The sequence below is a fragment of the Manacus vitellinus genome, unplaced genomic scaffold, assembly GCF_001715985.3.
Source record: "Manacus vitellinus isolate BGI_N305 unplaced genomic scaffold, ASM171598v3 scaffold_10_pilon, whole genome shotgun sequence".
NCBI classification, from domain to species: domain Eukaryota; kingdom Metazoa; phylum Chordata; class Aves; order Passeriformes; family Pipridae; genus Manacus; species Manacus vitellinus.
The window spans coordinates 9,753,199-9,780,549 of NW_021938838.1; the positions used below are offsets into that span (position 1 = coordinate 9,753,199).

General features: G+C 36.1%; 1 protein-coding gene across 6 annotated transcripts in view; it reads left to right on the forward strand.

Moving 5' to 3' along the window:
* Window positions 1–2,446: 2,446 nt before the first annotated feature.
* The window catches only part of PHKB (phosphorylase kinase regulatory subunit beta), a 65,284-nt gene continuing 40,379 nt past the window's right edge, over window positions 2,447–27,351 (forward strand). For 2 of the 6 annotated variants that reach the window (XM_018084744.3, XM_018084754.3), the window contains exons 1-9: window positions 2,485–2,554; window positions 6,723–6,740; window positions 8,870–8,959; window positions 10,931–11,069; window positions 11,717–11,816; window positions 13,352–13,459; window positions 15,408–15,488; window positions 18,878–18,993; window positions 25,976–26,039. In XM_018084744.3, the coding sequence (XP_017940233.1) occupies window positions 2,500–2,554; window positions 6,723–6,740; window positions 8,870–8,959; window positions 10,931–11,069; window positions 11,717–11,816; window positions 13,352–13,459; window positions 15,408–15,488; window positions 18,878–18,993; window positions 25,976–26,039 (771 nt within the window). In that variant the 5' untranslated portion in view covers window positions 2,485–2,499. Of the gene's footprint in view, window positions 2,555–6,722; window positions 6,741–8,174; window positions 8,251–8,334; window positions 8,389–8,869; window positions 8,960–10,930; window positions 11,070–11,716; window positions 11,817–13,351; window positions 13,460–15,407; window positions 15,489–18,877; window positions 18,994–25,975; window positions 26,040–27,351 lie in introns of those variants that run through there. The other 4 variants (XM_025896353.2, XM_018084765.3, XM_018084759.3 and 1 more) reach the window with 3 other exon arrangements.

Sequence of the window (27,351 nt, forward strand, 5' to 3'; positions counted from 1 at the left end):
CTGCGCGCCCGCTCCAAGCGCTCAGGTCTGACCTCTTGGCTCGCCCGGGAGGAGCTGCGCGGGTCCCGCTCGCTCCCGTCGCTCACCACCCCGCTCCCGCACTCCTGCCCCCGCTCTCGGCCCATCCCGGGTTGCATTTGCCCTTCCCGACCTGTCCCGGGCTGTTTGCCCCTCCCGGCGGTGAGAGGGGCACCTGGAACCCCCAGGTGTTCCCGGGATCCACAGCCCGTGTCCTTGGCGGGGCACAGCCCCGGGTGCCGCTCAGGTGTCACTCGCCCCCACGGCTACACGGGCAGCTGCTCGGGGCAGTGTTTATTACTGCAGTTGTATAAAGCCGTCGAACAGATGAAGTATTTAGGCAAAAAAAAAAAAGTACTAGTTTTTGCCAGCTTTCCCTTGGATAAAGGTAACTTTTTTATGGCTTGAGGATTTCTTGTTCTGAACTTGGGCTACGTGGCAGCTCCATTCTGACCTAAATGAAAGGGCAATGTTTACCGAGTTGGCTTGAGTTTCCAAAGTTCAGAAAAATCGGGTTTTGAATTACTTTTTCGAAATAAAAAGTCTTAGTAGGGCTTTAACTGTTCTAATGGAAACAGTTTTCCAGAATAACCCTGGGGGCTTTATTTATATACCATACATGCTTGTAAAACTCAATTGTTATTTACTTACCTGCATGTTTGGTTGTTTTTGTTGTGTTAATGACTGATCAAATAGTGCGAAAAGAAAATGAGGCTTTATGGGGTCTCTAAAGGATTGTTTAAAGACTGGTCTGATTCACTTGGCCTTAAAAGTTCAATGTATGTGTAGTATTGATTTGCAAGTTCCATGATTAAGGCGGTCCACTAAAAGAGTTGTTACATTGTGGCCGATTATGATTATTAACAGAGTGCTGTTATCTGAAAGCTGATTGCCAAATGTAGCCATAGAGCTTTGCAAAATCAAGTCTGGAACCTGCATGTCTGGAGTGTGTGAATCCCGAGCCCCACAGCAGCACACGAACTTTGGGGTTCCCCCTGCAGGCTCAGGCCCTGTGGCTGCGGAAATGCAGGTTTTAAATGCTTGAGTCTTAATTGCTGCTGCAGCGACTTTGTTGTTAAATGTATAAAAAAGTGGCTTCTGTGCAGTGACAGATTACTGTCATTCCTTCTTTCCCTGTTCATAGAAATTTGTCTAGAGATTTGTTCACAGAGATTTATATAATAACTGAAGAAACTCAGTCAAGAAATAAACATTATTTTAGTTGAAAAGTTTTCCTAATAATAGAGTTGATTTAAAAATCAAATTTTATATATAATCTTTCAGGTAACATTCATATCTAAAACTAAAAATCATGTTCTTGTTTTTCAAGTTTACTGCTGTATCTTTATAAGTATGTTGAAATTTATGTAAACTTCAGAGCTCTTCTATTTCCTTTCTGGCCCTGTCAGAAGGAGTCATAGTTGGGATAATCACAGAAAATGACTGAAACTCCCCCAGTATCTGGTTTGGCTGAGGCCTGTGCTGGAGAGTCCCAGCTCACAAACAGCACTGTTTTGTTTGGCATTATTATTTTCCAAGTATGATGCTTGGATAAGATATAGTAAAGGTGGAGTACCTGAACTGCACGAATGACTCATGTTTTATAGCCAACAACAGTGTATCATTTAAGACCCAATCCTGTAGGAGGTAATCCATATCTTCATGTTTATGTATATTAAATTATGAATTACGTTTTTGCCAGTAAAGCCAAATTTTATTGAGAATTTTTTATTTTTCTTCCTTGAACAATAAAATACTGTTTCATTTGTTAGCAACAAATTATTAGGATCCTCTGATTAGGACTAGATTATAAAGATATTCAGCAGTTGACCAGTCTGAACTCCCTGAAATTTTAGTTACTTTAAAAAATGTAAGCTTCTTTAAAAATTTGGAAAAACTTGTAATCATAATTACAAACACTGTTTTCTTTTTGTACATTCCAAAGTGGAAGATGTTTTACTTTAAATAACTGAGATATGAAGTGCCATAAGTAATATATATGACTGCAAGAAACATCCTGGTGTAGATTTCACATGGGATAAAAGCAGCACTATGCACAAGCAGAGCTTTAGCTCTCTGCACTCACTATTACTTAACACTTTTGTATGCACCAGTTAAATCATTGTTTTTGTTTAATCTTGAAATAGATTTTATTCATCACCTCTTGATGTTAGTAGTGAATTTCCTATTAAATAACAAACCTAATGACAAATATCCAAAATATGCACTTTTTGTAGTCTGTGTCCTTTTACTCAAATAAGTTTTGTGGAAGCAAAAGCATAATAAAACCAAGAGGTCAGTGTAGAAGAAGGAAACATAAGATGAAATGAAACTTTGTGCTGTGCACTCTGTCATGTTAATAACTCCACTAACATTGCTTTCACTTAATTTAATGCTGGTTGCCTTTAACATTTACTAAACAGTTTTGAAAATTACTGTAGCTTAGCCTGAGACGTTTGTGATTAGCTGCACCACTTTGAAATGGCCAATTTGGATGATGACAGAGCCTTCTCTGCGCATGCTTTTTTAAACTTTGGTAAGTGTGCAGTTCTGTGTTTTGTTTTTGTTTGTGGCTATTTAATTCAACAAAAAAATAATTGTGTGTTTTGTGTTTCGTGCAATGTTTTATGCTAGCAGATTTTTAGCACTGTACAGTAGAACTTAAAAATTTGAACTCTTTCAGTGAAAATTTCTGAAAATTGGAATCTAATTAGATTGAAATCTACTATCAAATCTTCCTGTTTTGTATTCCTGTCAGTATCTCTGTGTAATAATCTCTGAACTGAAATTTCCCTTTTAAGATGATGGTCATGTGAAAGATGCCCTAAGAATGGTGTTTAGAATTGGGTTCTAAAAAATCCCAATGTGACTAGTTTAGAGCTAAGCAATAAGATTTCCAGTAAGTCAGTAATTGTTACAAATCTTGACTTTTGAAATTAAGTGGAAGCAAAATAAAGCCCCCTGGCACAGCTTCTCCTCAGGTACAACAGAAACTACAATGACAGGGCAGTTGTCAAGGCCATTACTCTGTATTTTGAAAGGAGTTTGACAGGGGACAGATGTATCCATATGTTAAACTAGTTGATATGAGAAGGCTGTATAGGACTCTTGTGCAGTCCTTGTTGAAATACAGAAGCAGCTCAAGTGCTAGTGAGGGTAACCAGGAAAGGGGATTTCAGCTCTCTTGCCACACTGAATCACTTGAACTTCCCTGCCCTGCCTGTGCCATTTCTGTTTCTCCTCTCTTAACCTCAGAGAACATGTCAAGTGTTGGCATTGTAATAAAAATAATTACTCTTTCCTAATTATTGTATTGACACTTGATGTTTCTGTTGTTATGATGCAAAATAAACATTTTTAGTAGTTTTTAGAGCTATTGTTTTGAGTTCTCAGAAATGGCAGTGCCTGCCTTGAATATCTTGAATGGTTTCCTGCCTTGCTTGTAGCATTTACAAGGCTTGTGTAGTAGACTTTAGCATTTTGGTTATATGAAGCTCCTGTGTACTGGCACAATGGTCAGTATTTTACTTCTGGTGTTCAGTAGCTTCTGTGTGTTGTTAGTTACTGTAAATCCTGAAATCAGTAATTTCCATTAAGTATAATACACTGTGGAGAGAAATAACTTCAGATGATTAGGAAATAGAGAAGGGACAAAATAAATTGGTGCATATTTTTTTTCTTTGTCCTCTCTAGTGACTAGTAACAGGACCCATGGGAATGTGTCAGGGGAGGTTTGGTTGGATCTCAGGAAAAGGTTCTTCCCCCAGAGGGTGGTCGAGCACTGAACAGGCTCCCCAGGGCAGTGGTCCTGGCCCCAAGGCTGCCAGAGCTCAAGGAGTGTTTGGGCAATGCTCTCAGGACAGGGTGGGATTGCTGGGGTTGTCCTGTGCAGGGCCAGGAGCTGGACTTCAGTGATCCTTGTGGGTCCCCTGCAAGTCAGGATATTCTCTGATTCTATGAAATACTAATTGAATTACATGTACAGTCTAACACATGATTTTTTTTTTGGATAAATGATAGTTTAAAAGCTTTGTCACTTCAATGCTGTTTAAGTGCTAATACAAGCTTTTACTCATTTTTACCTGTATTGTTATCATCAGTCAACCGAGGTAGCAATTTGTACCTTGTGCTTACTCCTACTGTCTATTCAGGTGGAAGAATTCTTTGATACATTTTGCATCTTCCTCTCCAAGCCCTTCTCCTTGTGTTTCCTTATCCTGTTTTCATCAGATTGTAGAACAGTTCAGTTTGGAAGGGTTGTCAGGATGTCATCTACTCCAGCCTCTTGCTCAAAGCAGGGTCAGCTATGAGATCATAGTTTCTCCTGTATGTAGTGATTAAAAATCCCTGTGTGATACCATTTCTTAAACTTTGTTGTGAGAAGAAATAAAATCCTCTTTGGTTCCAATGGCTTCTGTAATGTGAAGATTTATTGCCCATACTAATGTTGGGTAATGAGGGTTACAGTGATCAGAGATCCAGAACTTTTTACTGTCTCAAGTGTTGGATTACATCCAGAACTAGTGTCACATTAGAGGCTGTGGTCAGTTTAATTCTCATCAAATCTAGAAAGAAATCTTGTATTCTCAGGTTTTTTTCTTTTGGCCTGTCCTGATTTAATGATGCAAATTAACATTTTCTTTTATTCTTCTGGCATGTGAAATATTGGAAATAATGTTCTTGCCATGTTGCTTCCATTTGTTTGTGATTAAACTTCAGGGCAGTGTTTGTTTGTTTTAATTCTGTACTTTGAAAAATATGTATATTTCAACAAGGAGGGTTTATTCAAATCTTTATCCATAGGCTTGGTCCAGAATTCCATTCTTTTGTTTCATTTTCTTTAGTATCCCCGATTACTGCCATTTTCAAGAATGTGTGGGTGTTCAAAGCTTCTGTGTATACAAATTTGGGAGCAGGGTTGTTTAAAAGCCGTGTTGGCCACAGCTTCTAAATCTAAACACCTAGACAGTTTAAAGCTCTTCCCTGAAGAGCAATTAATGCTAATCTCAAGTATAAATGGAATAAAAATGAGGTGGATGGGAAAATACTTTAACATCAGGATGACATAATATTTTCAGCCTCCAGAGGTTGTATATACATAGGTATTTACCCTGCTAATAGCCTACCTTGGAGAGCTTTCCTTAACTTCCTTCAGTTTTATATTCTACTTAGAAGAGATAATTAAATCGTAATTTTTTTTCCCCTGGAATTGTACATTTCAATTTCATCTACTGGATAAGGTTTTCTTATACTTTTGCCGTCTTAACTAAGTCAGAAATACCTTGTCTGTTTATTCCTTTAGTTCTGCACTAGTATTGATTATCAGCTACTGGGCTGTTTGATATTTCGTCCTGTCCCCTAATACTTTGAAAGGAAGTTTCTGTCCTTTTTAGTAATTCTTCAACTTGAAGATTGGTGAAATCATATTACTCTGGAAACTCTAAATGGTAGGAAATAAAAGAGGATTAATTTTCATTCAGAATATGGATATAGGGCATTTAGTCAGTGCAGTATCTGAAGACAGACAGGGATTTAATTGGACTTGCGATAAAGATTTTTAGTGTTCTCTTAGCAGATGTGAAATATATTAGTGCAGGAAGCAACACTTTGATTTCCTATCAGGTTTTTCCCTGATTTTGAAGTAGGAACTGCCTTGCAGCAATCCACTTGTCGTGTAAGGAAATAATGGGCACACTCCATTCGTTGTGGAAGAAGAGCTGAACTCCCACATACCCCATTTAAATGTTGGATGGGGTTGTTCCACTGCTAGACAGCTGAGGAAAAACTAAATCAACAAAATAGGGTTTTTGTTACTTCCTAGTATATGTACTTATTTACCTACAATAAAACCCACACTGTATGGTTACAATGAAGTGATTTATTTATGAAAAGCAGTGTTTAAAGTTAATGTGCTGATTCTGTTTCTTCCGAATGCTAACACACAACCCCAGACCTCCAGGGTACTATTTGCATATGTCATTCTGTTATGTTTAGAGTGTTACAGTCTTGCTTTTGTAATTTTTTTTTTCCAGTTTGGAAACCCATTTTAAATATGTAATTGGAAATAGCTTTCTATGGCATGTTTTAGTCTTGCTGAAATGAAGTGTTAAATAGATTTGGGAAGACTGTAGATGGGCTTTTTTTAGCCGTCTTAAAAATAGCTTGGACTTTGTTATGGGCTCACTCCAAACCAGAAGGAAGGAGCAACTCCATGTTTGCTGCTCCTTGCTTTTGATTAGGTTGTGATAGCAATGAAACATAATTTACCTCATGATTTCTCTAGGAGAATGCTGTAGACATCCAAACAATACATAAACTATATATAGGTGCTTATGGGGAATTAATGAAGAAGATGTGGAAAACTTTGATTTAAACAAGTTCTCCTACTTATAGTAGGAGTTATTTTAAGGAATACTTCCAAGGAATAAAACTATTTTTTTGGGGTCAGATTTCTCGAACTATGAATTTATTTTACCTTTTTATTTCATCAACAGTCTACTCTGGCTGTTTTAGTATATTTCTGTTAATAAAGTTTCAAACATCTAAAATAATATAATTCATAGATGGTGGTGCTTTGACATTTTCGTGCTCTTTTTTCCGTTCAATCTTCTTTCTGCTTAAAGTTGAAGTCTTTGAATGCTCTGAAATAGAAGAATATTCTTTTTGTTCTTGATAACATTATTTTGTTTCTCTGATGGCCACAGAGGGTCACAGATTGTCTGGTAAGTATGTAAATTAGAACAATTTTATTTTAGGAACTTTTGACTTGTGTATATGTGTGTGTGTGCTTGTGAATACTCAGCTGTGTTTCCTGGTGCAATACTGGGATTAACAGTCTGCAAGTGAACATGGAAGGATGGTGTACTATGCATGTGTTACACAGTTAACAAATCTAAGAGAATCTTTATTTTACCTTTGAAAATCTATTAAGTGAATATTTCTCATAAATTTGCTACTTTTTATGCAGTAAGTGACTTCCTGAAGATTTTTTTGTTTGTGTATTCTGTCCTACTTTTACTGAATTGCCTTATAAAATTACAGTTACACAGGTCACTGTATTATGTGCTTTTGCAAGATAACTGAATTAATAGTATAACACCATAAATTATGAATCTCCTCATGGGTATGGACTCATAGGCAAAAAGAAATAGAAAAATAAAATTGCTTTGAAAAATGGATTTAAACTGCTTCAGAATGTTGATTTTTTTTTTAGTTGTTTTTAGCAGTAGATATGAAAGATGTGATATATTAGAAGTTTCTCTTTTCCGTTACTGAACAATTTAATTTTTTTTTACTTTGTTCCTTTAGGCAGCTTTAATAAACTGGGCTTTCTGTTCTTCCCTCTCAGCCCCTTCCCCACATGGATGTGTTGTTTGTAACTCTCCCAGTGAGGAAGGGAAAGGCTGTAGGGGAAGCTCAGATGTGTTGGGAAGCATCAGCAGAGCATCCATCCACAGCAGACCTACAGGAATCTGCTCAGAGAGGGGTGCATTTTTTTAAAACTCCTATGATTGCAAAGCAAAAGCAAATACTAAATTGGAGGTGAGGTTTGAGTTCCTGAGGGGCAAAAGACATTTTCTTGTCTCCCTCCAAAGGACTTTATTCCTACAGCTCCTGTCTCTGCACACATTCACAGAATCAATTAGGTTGAAAAAGACCTCTAAGATCATCAAGTCCAGCCTTTGACCAAACACCACCTTGTCACTAGACCATGGCACTGAGTGCCACATCCAGTTGTTTCTTGAACACTTTTTCATTTCTTTTTCTTCATTTCATTTGGATGAGAGTCCTGAATATGGACAATCTCCTGTCTAATACTTGGGTATGTGCTGGGATTTCCAAAAAGCCAGTGTGAATAGAGCACTCAGCTGTGTCCTGCCAGAAATGCTTGGCTGGCTGGGCTTCCCTGGCAGTGCATTCCCTGAGCTTTTCAGAAGGGCAGCATGCAGTCCGGAAAGGGAAAATTCTCATTCTTCCTCTTAGTACAGGGCTCTGTGGGAGACCTTGCCATCCAGAACACTGAATAAAGCCCAAGTGATGATGGAGGGAGAGCAGTATGTTACTCTTAAATTAGAAGTTGGAAATGGTTCACCACAGTAATTTTTAATAGCTAGCTCATTTCAGATATCAGGAAAACTGACTTCTTGGGTGTAAATGGGGAAGCAATCGATATGTGGGACACTGAGAAGGAAAGATGTGGATTTGATAGCACTGTATTTCTCTGCAATATAGGTAATTTGGGGACTTTATCTGTTGGATGGGTTGTTTAAGCGCTGTTAGTACGTGGGAACAAGCCAACCCTTTTTGTCATTCAAAATATGAGATCAGCTGGGATAACTGTGGTGGTGGGTGCAAACGAGGTTGGATTAGGTAAAATGTTGATGGTCTTGTACATGTTCACTATTTTAGAGGGCAGGTAGGGAAATAATAGCTAAATTTAGTCTACTTTTGTTCCTCTTCCTTATGTTTATCTACGTATTGTTAGGAATTTTGTCTGTAGTGTACTTAAGTTCTAAGCAAATGTTCCTATAAAATTCTTAGCATTTAATAGCTATCTTTCATAATTAACTATACATTTATGTGGCACTTGCTGTAGCTGGGTATCAACAGGGCATTAGAGATCCAGATGGAGGTCTGATTTGTGTAGACAGGTACTGTAGGAAAAAATGTGTATAGAAATCTATTCCCTGAGATTGTAGAGATAACTTTTTTTGTTTCCATTGAAATGTGATAAATTGTGCTTTTGGATAACATGCAGGAAAAATACCATGTTGTACTAATTCTTAGCAATAGTAGAATTATGAAACTAAATCTGATCTTGATTGTGTTTTGTTTTTTCTTCTTCTTTTAGGTTCAATTTATGAGCCACTTAAAAGTATTAACCTTCTAAAGCCAGAGGGGGAAAGTCTATGGGATAAATTAAATCATTACTATAGAATTGGTAAGTTAATAGTAGTTCTACCATGAAAGATTTTCAGTGTAACTCACTAAAATATTTACAGTTGTGCTTATGAAAGTCATTAGCTTTGTCTTAAAATAATATCAGGAGTCCTTAATAAGGATTTTTATTTACTGAGAGGTAAAGGGATACAATTCCTCATGAGATTCCTGTGCTAATGTAATGTGTGTATCTTGGATATTTCATACACTGCTTGAAAAATCATGAGTGGCAAATAGTGTTCAAAATGATGGCATTTGTCAGATTGCAAATACATTCTGAGTTGCACGTGATGGCCTTGGATGGGGATGGACAAAGGTTATCTGCTGACAAGTGTTTGATGTTTGACCTACCCCAGTCAGGAGTTAGAATTGATGTTTTCATGGTAAATATCAGCACTGTGTTATTCCTACTCAAGGGTAGTTTCCTAAATTTCTGCTGGGAGTTTGAAAGGTGCAAAGACTGGAGGGCTGTGTTACACTTCTTGCTGAAAATCAAAATGTCTGTTGGAAATCCAGCTCAGCTGAAGACTGAATTTAGAATTATTCTGGATAAAAGGGTAGCTTAGTAATGCAGCATTAACCCGATACAGCTGAGGAAAAATTTAAATGGAAAAAAGCTTTTTGATAGTACTTAAAACAATTTGGCAGGTGATCAGTAAGAAGTTCTTTTTTGTTATGGTGCCATAATGTGTTTTGTGCTGAAATTTTATTTGTTAGCTAACTTACTTTAAATCAACTTCAGTGTTTTTTCTTTTCATTATGAGGTTATTTTAAGCCAAAACTGTTAAAGAAGCAATGATTTGTTTTGATTGTTTGGGGTTTTAGGAGGTTTGTGTTATAATGAAGTCCTTCCTGTATTCTAAAATGAAGGTTTTTTTAATGGCTGTGCAATTGAGTATTTAAAATTTAAATTTTCCTCAGGCAAGAGTATAGAATAGTGGACAGTCTTGCCATCATTTTAAAATTGTGGGATGACATTCCCTTCCTTTAGCTCAGTGTGAGTTGTACCCAGTCTATCCATACATGTGCTGCTTTTTGTAGGTGCATTGCTTTTAGCTTTCTTACAGAGATGACTGTTCGATTTGGCAGCAGCAAATGTGTGGTAGTGCTTGCTATTTATCTGTCAGGCGCTTATGCTGCAGCCAGAGTAAAAAGTTACTATTGAATTTATACTTTATTTTGGAATAATTTTTTTTACAAGGCACTAAAGCATATAATTCAAAAAGCCATAAAACATTGTAATTTTAATTTAGAATACTTAATTTCTAATATATACATAAAGAGGCTTTTTTAAAATAAATGCTTGATAATAATCTGGGAAAAACACCCCCTGCTTTCCTGTTTTATACTGTACAGATTATTGTTAGAAAGGTCATGTTTGAGGGCAGTAAGCCCAGTTGCAATCTTGTAGCATGCTGGTTATTGTATTAATTTAGGAAAACAATTCACAAAATGGAAAATATTAAAGTACAGAAAGAATCAAGGTAATATTTTTTTTTTCTAAGTAAGTTTTGACAACCTGAAAATTTCATTCTTGTTCTATTTTTATGTCAGTACAATCATATGGCCTAAGTTAAAACTGTGATTTTTATGAATGTAAGGTTCTGGAGAGATAAAGTATCTAAATGATTAGGGAGGCAGTTGTCATACTGTAATCACTTTTTTCGTCTCTTTTCGTAAAGAGGAAATTACTGGGTTGTACTGTGGAGATTCTACACAAAGTGGGTTGTGCTAGAACAGAGTCATGTAAATAGTCTTGAATACTGTTGAGTTTTTTTGTAAAAAGGTCTAGTTTGACTGAAAAAACAACATGGCAAATTTTTTTGTGTTTCTCCTTACCTTTCTTCCTCTTGTTTTCTTTGTACATGCTCCAACAGGTTGTTCACGCCTTGATTTATTCCTGAAAATCAGTTTAGAAACTGGAAGAAATATAAATGTTGTTACTAGCCTTTTTATTTTTCCTTTTTTCCAGTTAAATCGACTTTGCTGCTCCATCAGAGCCCAACCACAGGTCTGTTTCCTACCAAGACCTATGTGGATAACCAAAAGGCAAAGGTACACGACAGTCTTTACTGTGCTGCCTGTGCCTGGGCATTGGCCCTTGCTTACAGGTGAGTCACCTCTCAACTCACACCTCTTACATTCTTTCTGTTATTCAGTTCCCCAGGAAAGGTTTAAAAGATGAAGCTTTATCAAAAATAGATTCGTAAACCCATAGAGATGGTACGTTTCCGAATCTCAATAAGAATGTTTATGTAAGGACTAGGTTAAAAATGTCACTCTACTTCTGGTAAGTAAACAGGTTTTTGTATGATGTAATTAGTACCAGTATTTGTAACAGAGACATTAATGCATGCTATTAAAAATAGATTTTCTTGGCAAATTGTACTCAAGGAATACTGCTAGTTTCAAATGTAGGAGAGTTCAGAGCATTAGCAGGCTTGATGCAGGGATTAACAATCCATTTCCTTGCAAGAGACTGAACGATATATCAATACTGATTTATTTTTCTTTTTAGATTTTGAAATAGGAATGTTTGTGTAAGTTGCAAGACAAACTGCAAAAAACCCCCTCATTTTATTATTATTATTATTATTTTTAATAAGGATGAATAGGGCAATAAATATCTTGATAGGGGTGAGGGCACCACTATGCAACAGCATTAGTTAAATACTTAATATTCCAAAGCATTAATGTCTCCTTTTTTTCCCTGCTAATGCATTTCCAATTTGTTTTATGAGTTATCTCTCTTCCCCAGGCGTATTGATGATGACAAGGGGAGGACTCATGAGCTGGAGCATTCTGCTATAAAGTGCATGAGAGGAATTCTCTACTGCTACATGCGGCAGGCCGATAAGGTAAAACACTGGAGTGTGGACACAAGCACTGGCTTCAGTCTGGGGGATTAATTAAACTGTGAAAAGTAACTTCTAAATAGAGATAAAATTCCAAGGGGGAAGGCAGTGCTACTGTGTGGCCCAGCTCAGAACAGCTGCTTCGTTGTTGTCAGGCCACAGCATTGTTTTAGGGTGTAGAAGGCACGAGTGTTTGGTGAAGTAAAGTGCAGGGTGTACTTGAAACTTCTTGGGGTTCATTTTGCAGTTAGTTATCCTATTTAAATATTACTCCATTAGTAGTTGTGGATGGTTTTATGTCATTTTAGTGATTAAATGGAAAGGTGCAGAACTTCTTTTAGTTAAGGCTGGAGACTTTTCTTTGCACTGTTATCTTGGTTATTGCTTTTGTGGATGTTCTCCTTATCTAGGTGATCATTTTGATTATTTTGCTTGGTTTCTTTAGCAGCCACTTTCCAGTATTCTTTGACTTAATGATGTAAGTTGAGAAGGGCAACAGCCCAAAATGAATAAGGAAACAGTAATTTACTTATGTTGTAACACAGTTGATTTACTGAACCCATAGTCCTCTTGTGAGTATATCCTGAATATTCTTGAATATTCAGGGATTCTCCTTTTTAAAATTTAGATATGGTGGGTTATTTTGCATAGTGGTTAGCAGTAATTCTAGAATTAGTTAAATGTGTATATTCCGTATGATTATGTTAAGTTTCATGTAACTGACTTTTAACTGTATTATTAGAAATAGTTTTCATGTAACCACATAGCCTTCATCACAGCTGAGCACACAAACTGAAATGAAAAGTTCATAGGCATGTGATACCAGTAACATTAATAATAAGCAAATCAGATGTGTTGCCAGTTGTATTTATGCTGACATATTTTTTCTTTTTTCATAGTTTGTTTCTTTGTGGTCTCATATCTTTAAATAATCTTGACCTAAATTGATCTTGTTGCATTTGAGCTGTTGTTTTTCTCTTTGACATGCAGTTGTTAGTTTTTGAGGATGCTGAGTGCAGATAGAAATAATGAGTGTTAGATTAACACAGGTGTCACATTGCTGACATCCTGCTTGTCAGGTTTTGTCTTGTTTACTACAGATGCTTTTCTTTTCCCACAGTGTAGTAATAAACACTTTCTGGTATCTAAAAGAAATAAATCAAACTGGACTTTATTCTGAGAGACTGTGTATGTGCTGACCTCATGTAGAAGGAAGATGGTTTTTAATAATAATAGGAATTATATATGCCCAAGACATGACTTGAACAGATGTTACTGCTTGTAAAAAAAATTGCAGATGTTGTATTCTGTTGCTAATGAACATGTGACTTATGATCTGATATGTATTTAATGTGTTCATGGAATAGACATGATAACTATAGATTCTGTTAAGTGTCAGGAACTCTTGTTTATGAGTTTTACTTAGTGGCCATATGGAGGAATTTTTTAATACCTGAAATATATAGTGAATTTGTGTTTACCAATCATATTGACATTATTGACTTTGATTTTATGTTTTGCCTTTCATTGACCTTTAGGTTCAGAAATTTAAGCAAGACCCCAAACCATCTGCATGTCTGCATTCTGTGTTCAGTGCACACACTGGAGATGAGGTGTTGTCCCATGAGGAGTATGGGCACCTTCAGGTAACACATGCATGCATATGTAAAAATTTGGCTGATTTTTAATAATGTTATGGTTGTCTCTATTCTTCCATAATGCAGCTGTCTCAATTTGGTTAGACTTGTGCTGAATGTGCTGTATGTGGTAAAACTGAGGTTCCTTCTGCATCTTTTTGTGAAAGATAGACTATTTTCAAATAACTCAGTGATATGTTTTGGTCAGAAGGTACTGAAATAACTGTGGGATTGTAGAGGTAGATGGTTGGATGTTTACAAAGTTTCTTCTTTTGAGAGCAACAGAGGGCTGTCAATAAATACTCCTGGCAAAAAAATGTTGTAGTCAGTAAAGTGAAAGATTTAGTGTAATCTTACAGTGAACATGAGTGTTCCCAGCTTAATTTTCCATAACTTTGAGAAATTTTCATTCATAGTAAAGATTTTAATGTACCCTGACAACAGCTTTGTCTAGCTAGGAATTGTTCACTTCTTTGTGTAATGGTTCCTAGTCAGATTCGTTGCCTAATTTGATGTTTTAGTCTTTCATTTTTCAAAGTTTTGATCTACTCCTTTCTTTTTTTCCCTCCCTCTCTTCTTCACTTTCAGACCCTTCTTTGCTTTCGTGGCCTTATTTTGCATTCCTTAGTCTGCGTAGTCTTTCATTCAGAAATTGCTAGTGAAGTTATTCAGAACTGACAGTAGGTTGATAATTATTTAATTTCATGGTGACAACGTTACTTGAATAGTTTGTACAATAAACGTGTTGCATTCAGACAGTGTGTGTTCTGAGAAAAATGCTTTATGCAGTTATCCTGAGTTAGCATTTTGGACTTCTTTGTGAAGCTCCCTGAAAATGCACATCTTTTATCTGTAGGAGGAGAAAATTTTGGGAGCTGGGGAGCAGTATATGAGAGTTTAGTCTGGTTTTTGTGGCAGCTCAACCCTTCCCATAATATGAATGCACATTCGCTTCTGTCATCAGCACACATCAAGAAATAGAGGGTTTTCAGCTCTGTGGAGACAACAGGGTACAGAGTAACTTAAGGGATTCAGTTGGGAAAAACAGAATATATTATGTAGCTCTTATTGCTGTACTTGGTGCTTTTCAGTTTGTATTAAGGAAGTGGAGACAGGGGTATTTAAATCTCCAAATTTAAATCCCCAAATTTTTAAAATTTGGACCTAATTTTTAATCTGCTATATTTCAGATAGGAATCCAGTTAAAAAACTGGATTAAAAGTTCTGGAGGGTTTCTCTAAATTTCATATACTGACATTGTGGGTTTTTACCTCATTGAAGCAAGTTGCTGTGAGAAACTTTTGGAGTTATACAAATTCTCAATTATAGTAGAATTCTGTAATAAAAAACCAATCCAGCTGTTTTCTTTGATTAATCAATGAATTGGCATCATGATGCTCATCCGTATAGCTGCTGAAGGTAATTACTGTTAATAATAAATGCTGTGTACAGCTACAAAAACATAGTTTTTCACAAATCTAATCATATCTGAATATTGTAATTATACTCCTGTCAGCTGATAACACTAAAATTCCCACTAGGGATGAAGTGATTTGCTTTCTAGGTGTGCTGTATACTATTCAGCGTAATACTTGCCTTTTTGGTAATCTACTTGCTAAGAAATGGCTATATATGTAAACATGAAAGAGCTCGTGGCTACAGTGATTGCCTGTGGGTCAAAGCAGTGTGCTTTGATAGCATATTTTGACAGCATAGTTTGAAATAATTTAAAAAATGATAATACATCAGAAGTTTTAGAGGACAATGCTTCTTTGTGGCATTTTTTCCTGTCAATTGTTTCCCCATCATTAGGTCTAGGATAATGTTTTTGAAGAAGCAAAACTGTGTTATAGTGAGACCATCTTTGTTAGTGAATAATACCACATTTAATTTGTTTATCTGACTCCAATAAACATAAAGTTAATTATAGTTTCCTTTCTGTGTTTAATTACTTCAGATCAATGCCTTGTCATTATTTCTCCTCTATTTGGTTGAGATGATCTCTTCGGGGCTGCAGATTATCTACAACACAGACGAGGTACAAATCGATTTCTGATCCTAAAACACGTGCTTCAAGTTGTTTGTGTTCTTTCTTGGGTTTATTTAATTATCAACTGTAAAATAATTGTTCTGAAAATACACTGCAGGTACTATTTGCTTTTAGTGTAAGTCAGAAAAGATGAATTAATGGATAGTGCAATAAAGTAATAGCTGAAAAGGTGTTAAATATGCAAAGAGTAAATGTAACATGACATTGAAAACTTTTATAGTTCCCTGCTATTTCTGAAAGGTACAAGGTCAAGAATTAAAAGGTCTATTAGAACAGTTAACTTCTACTTATGTTGTTCTCAATTTCCGCATTATTTCAAACTGTCAGTACATCCTGTCCTCTGGAATTTCAATACAATAAATAATGGGGTTAATTTTCTGGAAAGCTGAAGGACTTTGTTCAAATACATATGAACCTGTGGGTGTTAAGAATTTTTGCTGTTTCTTCAATTGAAAAAAAAACCCATTTTGTGTCATGGTGAGAGATGTTTGTAGAGATTGTTAACTCTTCTGTAAATAAGATAATAATAGCCACTGTGGCTGTGACTTGAGGACAAGTCATGTGAGGACAACCTGCTGTCCTGCTCTAAAATGAGGTTGTGTTTTGATACAGAATGGAAAGCACAGATGTATGTGTTTTTTTAAAATTTTTTTTCTTCCAGTTTTCCTAAACTGGATTTGTCTAAATTTACTCTGTTCTATTTAATAATTGCTGCTGTATTGCCTTAAAAAGCTTAATTGCGCTTATAGTACTACCTTTTTAAAAAAAAGGGAGAATTTTCCAGTAACGGTGTATTTGTATTATATTTCTAAAACATGCATCTTCATTAATCTGGGTTTTTTTTTAGATAATGAGAGAACTGAATGTTGCAACGTCTCCTTTCTTGCTTAGTTAGATCATATGATAGGTCTATCCTATTTTGTCTGAATTGCCTTTATGTCTGTGAGGAGGCAAATGTATATAATTAAGTATTTACTTAGCTTGATATATAATTTATATTATCCTCCAGATGTTTGTATTTAATTACAGATTCTGCAGAAAAAGTGCACGTGTACAGACTCTCCAGTCAGTGGATATTCATTCCTTGTCAGGATATAGTTTTCTTTGCAACTGTACCCTATAAATCTCTGGACTATGGGGATTTATACAAGATTATTTTACCACAGACCCATATGTTCTGTTATTCTCTGTGTAGCTCCAACAGTTGCCTTTATTCTCAGATCTTATAACTCCACATAATGACAGTATTTCCAAGTTTCCCTGTGTGTTTAGAGAATGTTCACATAGGGGCATTGTGGATGTGGCAATCTGCTACCCAGACACCAAGCTGGAGATTTCTTCCCAATGATGCCATTACAGGGTGTATTTAGGCTCTTTCCTTCCGTGGAGAACCAGTGCTTGCCCAGTGGAAGGTGCTGGCAGATGGCTGATATTTGGCAAGCTGTCTGCAGAAATATGTTTGTACACACAACTCTTGGCTTTAGAGGCAATCCCTGCCTGCTTGATGTCAGGCATGGCAGCTGTCAGTGAGTTACCCTCCAGTTTCATCTGTTGGCAGTTGAAAAATTAATTTAATCATGTCTTTGCATCCATAACAAAGATAACAGTGTATGATTGTGGCAATGAGTGAGAGCAGTTATCCACAGGTTAAACAGTTACATGAGTGTTTGCAGTCATCCATGCTGTGTGTGTGTTCTTTATTGCACCTTGATCTCCACATGCTTGACTTATGGATAAATAAGCTTAACACACACAATCCATAATTTCTGTAAGTGCCAGAGAATTGACTTGGTTATAGCATTTACATGCCTGTGATATGAATGAATTGTTTTCTGAAGGTTTTGGTTTGCAACAAGCTCTCTGCTGCCTTTTTCTGTAAATCTGCTGTTTGGAAACCCTTAGTTAGTCTCATAAAATGTCTAATTGACTTTTTTTTTATGTGTGTTCCGCTCATCATCACTGGTAGAAGTAATCAGTAAAGTTATATATTTCTGTGTGGTGCTCTTTCCTTCTTCATTTAGCTGATACATCTCAATTTCGGTTATTGATAGAGATAGGAGAAGCCACACCCTTAATCACTGGGTATCCTGGCTTCATTCACAGAAAGTTCATTTTAATACAACCAAATGCTAAATTACAGAGATGAATGTCTAAGGAATGGGCATATCTAAGGAGTGGGACAGTGTTTTCTTGAAAGTAATAGCTGTGAAAAGATTTAGGGTACAGGTAATTGTACATGTGCATCCCATAGTGAAATTTTAGCAGAGGCATATTATATATAGAGAGACAAGTGTGTCTAGAATTATAATATTGCTGATGGACTGGTATTAGCATAAAGAGTGCATCTGAAATACAAAATTTTTAAGATTTAAAGGAACATTGAGAGAAAAGACCGAACAGAAGTATAAAGATAAATGAAAATGCAAGCAAATACCTTTCAGTAAAAGATTTGGGTTTTGTTTTGTAGCTCATTAAAAAAATAAAAACCACATGACTGCAGTAAAGTTGATCCTTCTCTGTCATTCCCCTAATATGGTTGTGTATTTAGCCACTGCAATATTCTCTTTATCAAAGAGTCCCCTAGAATAATTTAGATGGATGAACCAGCGTAAATTTTGTGTTTGTGGTTAAATTTTCTCCAAGCTCTAATCTGTGGACTGTTTGAACTGAACTGTAAAACTTATGATCAGTTTAATTTTTCTACAGTTGAGCAACTCCAAATGTCTTTTTCAACAGAGCAAATGAGTAAAAATTATCTGCTTAAATAGGTCCCCAACTATAGTTGAATACACCTTAAATATCTTAAAATACCCTTCAATACCTTAGTATTCAGTTGAAACATGTTGATCCATGGAGAGTCTAATTATAATAAATTAGTTTAGGGTTTTATTCATGTTTATAAAGAAGGGTGTTTGAATCTGCATAAGTGTGTATTATCTGGAGCTAATATAATAAACTTTGGCATGTCGACTCCCTTAGAATTAATTTAGAAACAGCACCAAGATTTCTGTCCTAATCTTGCAGGATATAATTTCTTTTGGATTCTGAAGTTCGTAGAATAAATCTTTTTTGAAAGCTCACCTTTTTGTAGCTCTCCAAATATGTGTCTTGAATATGAAATAATTTTTATCCCTGGCTTTGGAAGAATTTTTGCATAAATTCACATTGTCACCTCATTTGGAGAGCTCTTAATATTTTGTGATTAAGAACTGGTCTTAAGGAGAATACCTGAGCTTGGGTACATCATGCTCTGGATTCAAACAGAAATCGATGGAATTATGGTGGCTGAGGAATAACTGTTTTGTGTCTTGGAAAAAAAAATTAATAGAAAAACTGGTTTCATTTTCCTTCAATCACTTTTCCTTTTCTTCCTGTAGGTGTCCTTTATCCAAAACCTTGTGTTTTGTGTGGAGAGGTCTTATCGTGTACCAGATTTTGGTGTCTGGGAAAGAGGAAGTAAATACAACAATGGCAGCCCAGAGCTGCATTCGAGGTGGGTGAGCAAATGTGGCTCTGTCAGTCAAAACAAGTAAATGAATCAAAAAGATTCATAAAAGAATTCCATAAAAGAATTCATGGAGTGAGTTAAAAATAATAATGCATTAAAATACTGTTTGAACTAAATTAAGGTTCTCTAAAGACTGAGAGATGTATTTTGGGAAAATGTGAAGATAATTTCATCATCATATGCCTACCGAAATAACCACATAGATGCTTGGCTGCTTGAGTATTATTCAAATTCCAATAATTATGTGCAGCTGCATGCATATAATTCTGAAAATTGTGTTCAGAACTGTTCAGACCCTTTAGGCACATGCAATAGTTTGGATTCACAAGAATGGTTAGGAATACCCTGCTTTAAAAAGGTGTTGAATCACGAGTCTAGATTTTCTCATCTCCACCATGGTGGGAAGGAGCTGCTGGATGCTGGAGGCCAGCCCAGTGCCAAGCCTTTTTCCAGGTTCCTCAGATGCTACAAGCAACTGGACATTCTGATCCCTGTCCCAACAGACAGTTAGCAATGTTCTTAACATTTTAATGTTATAGTGGTCCTGTTCACTTAAGTGGAATTGCTTATGTGCTGTCTGTCTTGAAGGATCAAGTCTGTAATCTGACAGCTTGACTTTTCTAGTGTTACTGTTATTTTCTTCACTTCTTGACTTCTGAGGTTTTATTATTCATAAAAATGGCTATAGCTTGGATATCTTAGGATTTTTAAAATATTGTTGATCATCCTAATTACCAAGGGCTTGCAAAGAATACATGTGTTTCTTCCAGTTTTCAATATTGCCAGTGAATGTGTGTTCTTATTTGAGAATGGAAGTTTTTTTCTGAGTCCACATACAGTCACATATATTTTAACCTATAGGTCTAATTACATGCTATTATAGCAAAACACTTAATTTAGTTTGTTTTTTTTTTTCCAGGGCTTTTATAGAACCTTTGTACCAATATGAGAACTGAAAAAATCAAAATTGATGTTATATGATCTGCTTTATTTGTTTGCTGGGGTTTTTTTCCTCCTGTGTAAAATTGTCAAATGGCAGACTATATGAGCATTCATGTAGAGAATCATATACTTCCTTCCACATCTCACCTTGTGCAAATGTGCAAAAGGAACATAAACTCCTGTGTCTCCTGTTGTTTGCAGCATTCTGGTTGTTCAGTATGTGAATTTCCTCCAGGGAAAACAGAACATCTTTTAAGCAGATGGAAATGGGCTTGTTGTTCTGTCTTAATCTAGACTGACATTTATAGGTTGGTTTCTCAAAGGTGAAGTTCTGTGAGATGGACTGAGCCAATCTAACAGATCATTGAACTAACACAAAAGGAAGCACAGAGCTTGGTCCTAATTTAAGAAGTAGACTTTGGTCATCTGAAACAAGTATTGCCCCTATTTATCTTTCTTTGTGTGCATGTTGATACTCTGCTTTGCTGTAGAAAGCTGGTAGGCAATTTCCCTTGTTCTCATAAATCAGAAAAAATGGAAGAGGAACATGCATCAAAAGATGTATTTAGATATTATTGAGGAAAGCCCTGGGTATGCTAAGATATTCTATGTACTTTGTTATGCTCGTGGTGTAGTGAATCTACCAAAGAGAGCTCTAAAAACCAATTTTTTTTAAATTGATGAAGCAATTACAACCATCAGGTCTACTAACAAATGGTGTATGTGTGTCTTCAGTGATTGTGGACCCCAAGCCAGTCTCTTAATTTCGGTGTTTAGTGTCCTCCTGATCCTCCAAACCTACACTGTAAATCTACATACGATGTGTGTTTGCTTTCAGAATGAGAAATTAATTACTGTCTTTTATCGAAAGAGGCTTTCTTTGTAAAGAAGATATTATATAATAGGGAGTCTGTGAATAGTAGCTGTAAAATTGTGGCCTATGTTAAAAGATGCAGATATTTTAAACCTTCACAGTCTTGGTATTCCATCTTAGTACAGCTCAAAACACTTATAATAAATGATAAGTAGCAGAACACTCTGTGGAGCAGGTCTGCACTGATGTGTGCAAATTGACGCCTTTTATTGGTTCAGAGTCGGGATTTGTAACAGCTTTTATTGCAGTGTGATCCCCTTCCTGAGCGGCTGAACTTCTGAAAAATGAATTTGTCCTGTAAGCATTTGATCAAGCTGCTCTCCAGGCATCTGCTGATACCTCTGCAAAACGTCTTTGACATCTCCCATATGTGCTGTGAGAGAAATGAAATTGCCGAAGTGCAGCATCTTCATATCCCGAGTCTGGGACTGCAGAGCCTCAATCCTGCTCTTCTCTGCAGAGCAGGTGTTATATTGCTATAGTGCTGTTCTTCCTTGCTCTATTTTGATTTATATAGTTAGAAAATTATTATTACTGATGGAGGATTTTTTTTCTTGTTTACTTATTTTTAGCATCCTCTGTGGTGTTTGATGTCCCAGTTCAAATGCACAGCACTTGGATGGAGGCAAGCAGCTGAATGGGAGGAGGATTAGAGATGTATATGCTTCGAGGTGTATTTTGATTAGCAGTTGCTAAGAATATTAAAATTTTAGTGTTTGCCCCTAGATATTTTACTGAGAAGAGTGAATCTAACAGTTAGAAGTTAGTGGGAATTACGAATGATGTTTAAGTGCATTTACTAAATATTTTTTAGCAAGCTGGAAGTACAGTTTCTCTAGGTTAGTCTCACCTTCCCCTGCCCTAATTGTAGCTCAAGGTCAAATGTATTAGTATTATGATTACAAGTCTGCTCTTGATAATCCTTGCCGCATCACAATAATGGGCAGCTACAGTAAAGTCTTAAGATTGCACCTGGTGAGGTTCAGTGTGGACATGAGGAAGAAATCTTTTCATTTGACACACAGTGAAGGACCAGAACTGAATACTCAAAAGAAATTATGGAATCTCCATCACTGGAGGTTTTTGAGACTTGTCTAGATGAGGCTGTGGTTTACTTGAATCGGTCTTGGTTATCACATCTGGCTTGAAGTGTGGTTTCCTAGAGGATTAGATGAGTTCCATGTGTTCCTTACAGCTGATGACTTAATGATCCTGTGAAATTTTCAGAGGAATATTTCTGGAGAGTTTGAGTTAGGTTTTCTTTAGGGCCATCTCAAAGTAAGAACCTTTTTCTCTGGGCATTGAGTCCCACATGTTAATACAGTATGTTTATGGTGGGTTGCTGAGTGGAGGAAGGAACATTTATTAAAATACATTTTGCCATTAATTCATACTGTTAAAACAGCCTATTTCTTCTGTTACTAAATTATAGAGTATGAAGAATGTATTTTCTCTACAAAGACACGAGCATAATGTTTATTATCAATCCTCTCTTGTAATTTGCCCGACAGGAGGGCATTAATCAGTAGGAATGAAACGAGTGTCTGAAGTGTGATCACAATCCTGAAGTGTGCTGTGTTGTTTGTTTGTTCACTCTTTTGAAGACATACTTGGTATGAAGGCTCTTCTCAGACTTTTTTTTCTTTTAAAGTAACTTCCTCCTGTGATTTACCCATGAAACCTCTGGTAATCTAAGTAGTAAGTGTGTCTTTGGGGAAGGGAATGCTTGGTAATGTTGAGAGATTTATATGGTCACTTGCAAGTAATATTTGTGAGAGTAGAGAAATCTCCAGGGGCTTTGAATAACTAGGGGTAGAAAAATGCTCATCATTTATGGTAAACATTATTGTAGAATAATGACTATGTAAAATACAGATGATTTCAAGGAGGGAATACATATGTCTTGAATTTTGCCTATTTTGTAGGCAGATTGAGTAGTTTTACATTATCTGAATACAGTTGAACATTTGAATATTCTAGAACATTTATTACTTCTCTAGCTTTTGTCAGTAACTTTTCTCTCTGAAAATGTAGGACTGTTGGTATTAGAACTGTTACTTGAAAGGGAAAAGAAGAATTAAGTTTTAACGTGAGATACAGACTGCAGTGTGCAGGATTTCTGATTTTCATTTTCTGTATATGCAATTTGGTAATAATACTTAATTCCTCTAAAAAGTTCTGTTCTGAGTCATCATGCCCATTTGTTTGGTTAATTGGTAGGTGATAATTGGAATAGAGCAATTTTTAGAACAACTACTTTTTTGTTTAGGTATTTGAAACAAAGCCAGAGAAATAATTATATCCACAGTACTTCTGAGTTCAGTTTATTTCTTTGTGATATTCTCCAGTACTAAAAGCTTTTATCATCAGAAGACACAAAACTGAGGGATTTCAGCACTGTTTGATGGCAGCTGCTCGGAGCAGGATGTAGTTAAGCTGGTCAGCTTTCTCTTGTTGAACCAATTAGAATTGAGTCCCATGAGTACTATTTCTGGCAGTGTTTCAGAAAGGAAGATGGAGGTTTATAAATGATAAAAGTGTGAAATCAGTATCTAAAGTATTTCTACCATTAAAACCAGCAAAGGTAAATGTAGTACTTAAAAAACAAAATTTTGTGACTGCCTTGTATTTTTTCATTATTTTCAGTATTTTCTGTGTAATTGTAATTAAATCCCATATTTAAAATATAGATTAGTAAACACTTGAAATTTCATACTTTACATTAATGGGACAAATAAATTTATTTACAGTAAGGTAAGGCTTGCTTTGATCCCAAAATGCTTCATGGAGTATAGAAGAATAAAGATTAAAGCACAGTCCCTGTTTGCCGGTTTCTGACCATTTGATTGCTCTAAGTCTTTTTGTGGGGGACAATGAAGCTGTTTGTCAATACTGTCAAAACTCCTCTTAGACAGAAGTTGGGAATGTTAGTGAGTTATAAACTCTGTGTAATGGGACAGATGTAGGGATAGCATATGGGTTGTCAGTGAAGTAAAATCCTTTTGTAGTTCATGTACAACTGAAGCAGGGGCAGCTCAAGGCACATTGGTCAGAGGAAATGCAGTTCAGGGGAGACAAAGGTGTAACTTAAAATTTTAGTTTCATGAATGATGTAGGGAGAATTACAGTAAGCTTTGTTTTACTGGATGCTTTGACTCTGTTTTACCAGATTGCCTAAGAGAATGTGAAAGGTGTTTGTTTAATTAGCTGAACCTCTCCAGTGTTTCTAGTTCCTACACTTGTATGTCACCACTCAATAGGAAGTGCAAGGGCCTTTCTCTGCCTTGCCTGTTTGTGTTCAATAGAGCTGTCAGAAATCTGAGAGTGTTATGTATTATGTTTTTAAACTGTAGCACTGTTGGGAACTGGCTGTCACAGGAGAGTGGACAGCTTAGACAAAGGTTTTAAAAGCAAAGCCTTACTGGTGAGTCCCGAGGTGCAGAAAGGGCTCCCTTGCTTTCTAAACTCCTTCTCAGGGAAGAGTTTAGATGTGGCTGAATCCCATCTTAGCCTCGGACTGTGTTAGCAGTTTAAATTGAAAGGAATTATAGAGGTATGATTAAACCACTTTGTCCACAGGCTTTAATGATGGCAAAACAGAAAGATTTATGTAAATGAATTATTTATTATGACAAATTAACAAACAAGTGAACAGACAAAAGATCCTAACCAGAATTATTTACTACACAGTGTAAAAGCTAAAAAATCTACTAGTAGAGTATTATATAACAAAGTAATATATTGCACTGTAACAAAACAATTATATTAAAGGACTTGTATCGAAGCTAGCAAAAGAAACAATCATTAAGTAGAGATTGATATAACTCACCATACAGGCTAGCAGGCAGATCTCTCTCTCTCTCAGCCCCTGGGGAGTAACCATGAAGAGGCATCTCTGCTTCACGGGAGAAGCTCCATACTTCAGGGGAGTGTGTGGAACAATCTGCTATATGGAAGTTTGGACTGGGCTTTTACAGTTATAAAGTGATGGACTGGTAGTCACAGTTTACAAGCTCACAGGCTAGCTTATCTGCCACATCTTGTTTCAAAATATGGGTGTATATTGGACGTCTCGTGAACCAGGATGGTTTTAGCATAATTTAACACCAAGACAGCACCCTGGCACCCGCAGCTGAACTTGCATGATAGCTTGCATGATGGCCTGCATGATGGCTTGCATAGTGTGCATTACTGGATTTTAGGTCAGTTCAGGGTGGACTGTCCTGCCACACTGGCTCATTTAATATTTTACTTTCTGATGCCCTGTGACCTTAAACATCATGCCAAAAATGCACTGGTTTCTGTGTATGTTAATGCTTCAGCTCCTCACTGCAGTTGAATGGATGTAAGTGAAATTGGCTGATATAATTATGTATTCTTTAAAACTGAGAAAAAGAGAAGAATGTTTCTTTGCCACTATTTTTTGTTTAAATACTCACAAGGAAAGTATAAAACTACACTTTCTTAAAGCAAAGGCTTTGTTAAAGTGTATATTTTTATTTGTACTGTATAATTTACATAATTGGTAATAAATTAATATGTAATTTGTTTTTAAATTATATGATCTAGTGGTTTTAATGCATAATGTCTTTAAATGTGAACCTGCTTACTTGAAAGCTTGTTGATAGTATTTCTGGGTCTTGTTTTGTTTGTGATAGATATTAGCCATGGAGTAAGTGAAATAAAAGATGTATCACTGTATGGTTGACATCAGAAAACCCTTCTGTTCTGAATCCAGATTGATGAGTTCTTTTATTATATGGAAAGCTAGAAATCAGTCTTTTAAACTTCAGTGCTTGAGAGCTGGGTTGAAAAATTGTGCTGAAGTAAATCCTCTGTCAATAAACTACTAGCAAGACCTTGAGATACATAATGCCAGATGTCTGGTAGCAAGGTGAGAGCAAAAGCACTTTTTCCAGATGGTCTGTGCCATTTGAAGACAAATAAAAATGCTGAATAGTGTTTGAGAGAAAAAAGGAAAAAAGCCAAAACAACCCCAAATTTGCTGCGTCATCATTTTAGTAACATAAAGGTTAAGCACAAAATTCGAATCAAGAGAAGATCATAGCTCTGAAAGCTGGCAAATGTGTTAAATTTTAACCTGGGCTTGAATTATGATACCTCTGGGATTTTGTTTTGTTTTCTCCTCAGCTCCGTGGGGCTGGCAAAAGCAGCTTTAGAAGCAATTAATGGTTTCAATCTCTTTGGAAATCAGGTAATAAATGTGTTTGTTTTCTCTCCTTTTTTTTTTAGCAGTAATGGTTTAGACTGTGAGTTGGGCAGTTTTAGATTCCAGTTTTAAAAAAGTTGGTTTGCAAACTGACTGGTAGAGAATTTGTCAGATAAAATCACTGTGCCCTTACTATCAAGAATTACTTTTTTATTTCCTTAAAAAAAATTCTATAATGGTTCCAGCTTAGTCTGAACAAGAACTTTGTTGCCAAAACATTTTTTTTCCTTCAGGACTGTATCTCTTGATGATAGAGTATTCTACCTACAAACAGTACCTTACTTTTGCCTGCTTCCCTTATGTTTTTGATTAAGACTTTAAAGAAACTACTTTTATATGATCCCACTGTTTTACTGGTTTTTAATTTCAGTATGTGGCATAGCTGTAAAATCTTTTCCCAATCTTTCACATGGTTTGGATGAATTAGGAAAGCAAGCCTTTTCTGAGAGTTTTATATCTGACTTGTGCATCTTTCTTTTTGGTATTATACCTACAGTAGTCTGTAGCTAAAATAAAAGAATATTCTTTGAAATTAATGGTTTAGAAAATGTACAAATGGAAGATACTTGACATCAGCTTTTAAAATGGATGACGTGTTAAGGACTAGGAGCTAGTAAGGATCTTCAGTAATGATCAGACATTATACATGCATTGTATTTCAGAAATAACATTTATGTGTAATCTTTACCTTCCCAACAGTTTAAAGCACCAGTAAATGCAGCTGCTGGTTTTTTTTCAAATTATTTTTTACTAAATTCTGAAATGGATGAATAAATTGCTGAAGCAAGACCAGTTATGCTTTGAGAATTTATTTCCGAGATATTTAGTTGGCATAAACAGAAACCATTTTGACCTTCAGTCTATGGCAGAGTTTGCCTTTGTGCTTAACTCCAGCTGTGTTCCAACAGCTTTGAGAAATCCTGTTGAGCCCCTCAAGAGAGATTTGTTTGCACCTGCAACTGCACCAGTATAACCTGCATAAATCACTGCTGGGGTGACAGACAGCTTGTGACAAGATAAACATGTTTGAAGTCTGACCTAGTCAGAGTGTAATCACTTGTTTGTTTATGAGCTATATATCCTATATTAAAAACAATTTTATTTTTTTTAAATAAATCAAGCCTTTGTAATGTGTCCTTACTCCAGAACTTTACAGTCTTTAGAGAAGTGAAAAATAGTTCATTTGTAAGACAAGATGCTTGTGGGTTTAGCTTGCTTTTGAATCCCCAAAGAATTCTTCACTGTAGCACAGAATTTGAAACTGCAGATGCACATGTGTAGGCAGGCTGTGTTCAGA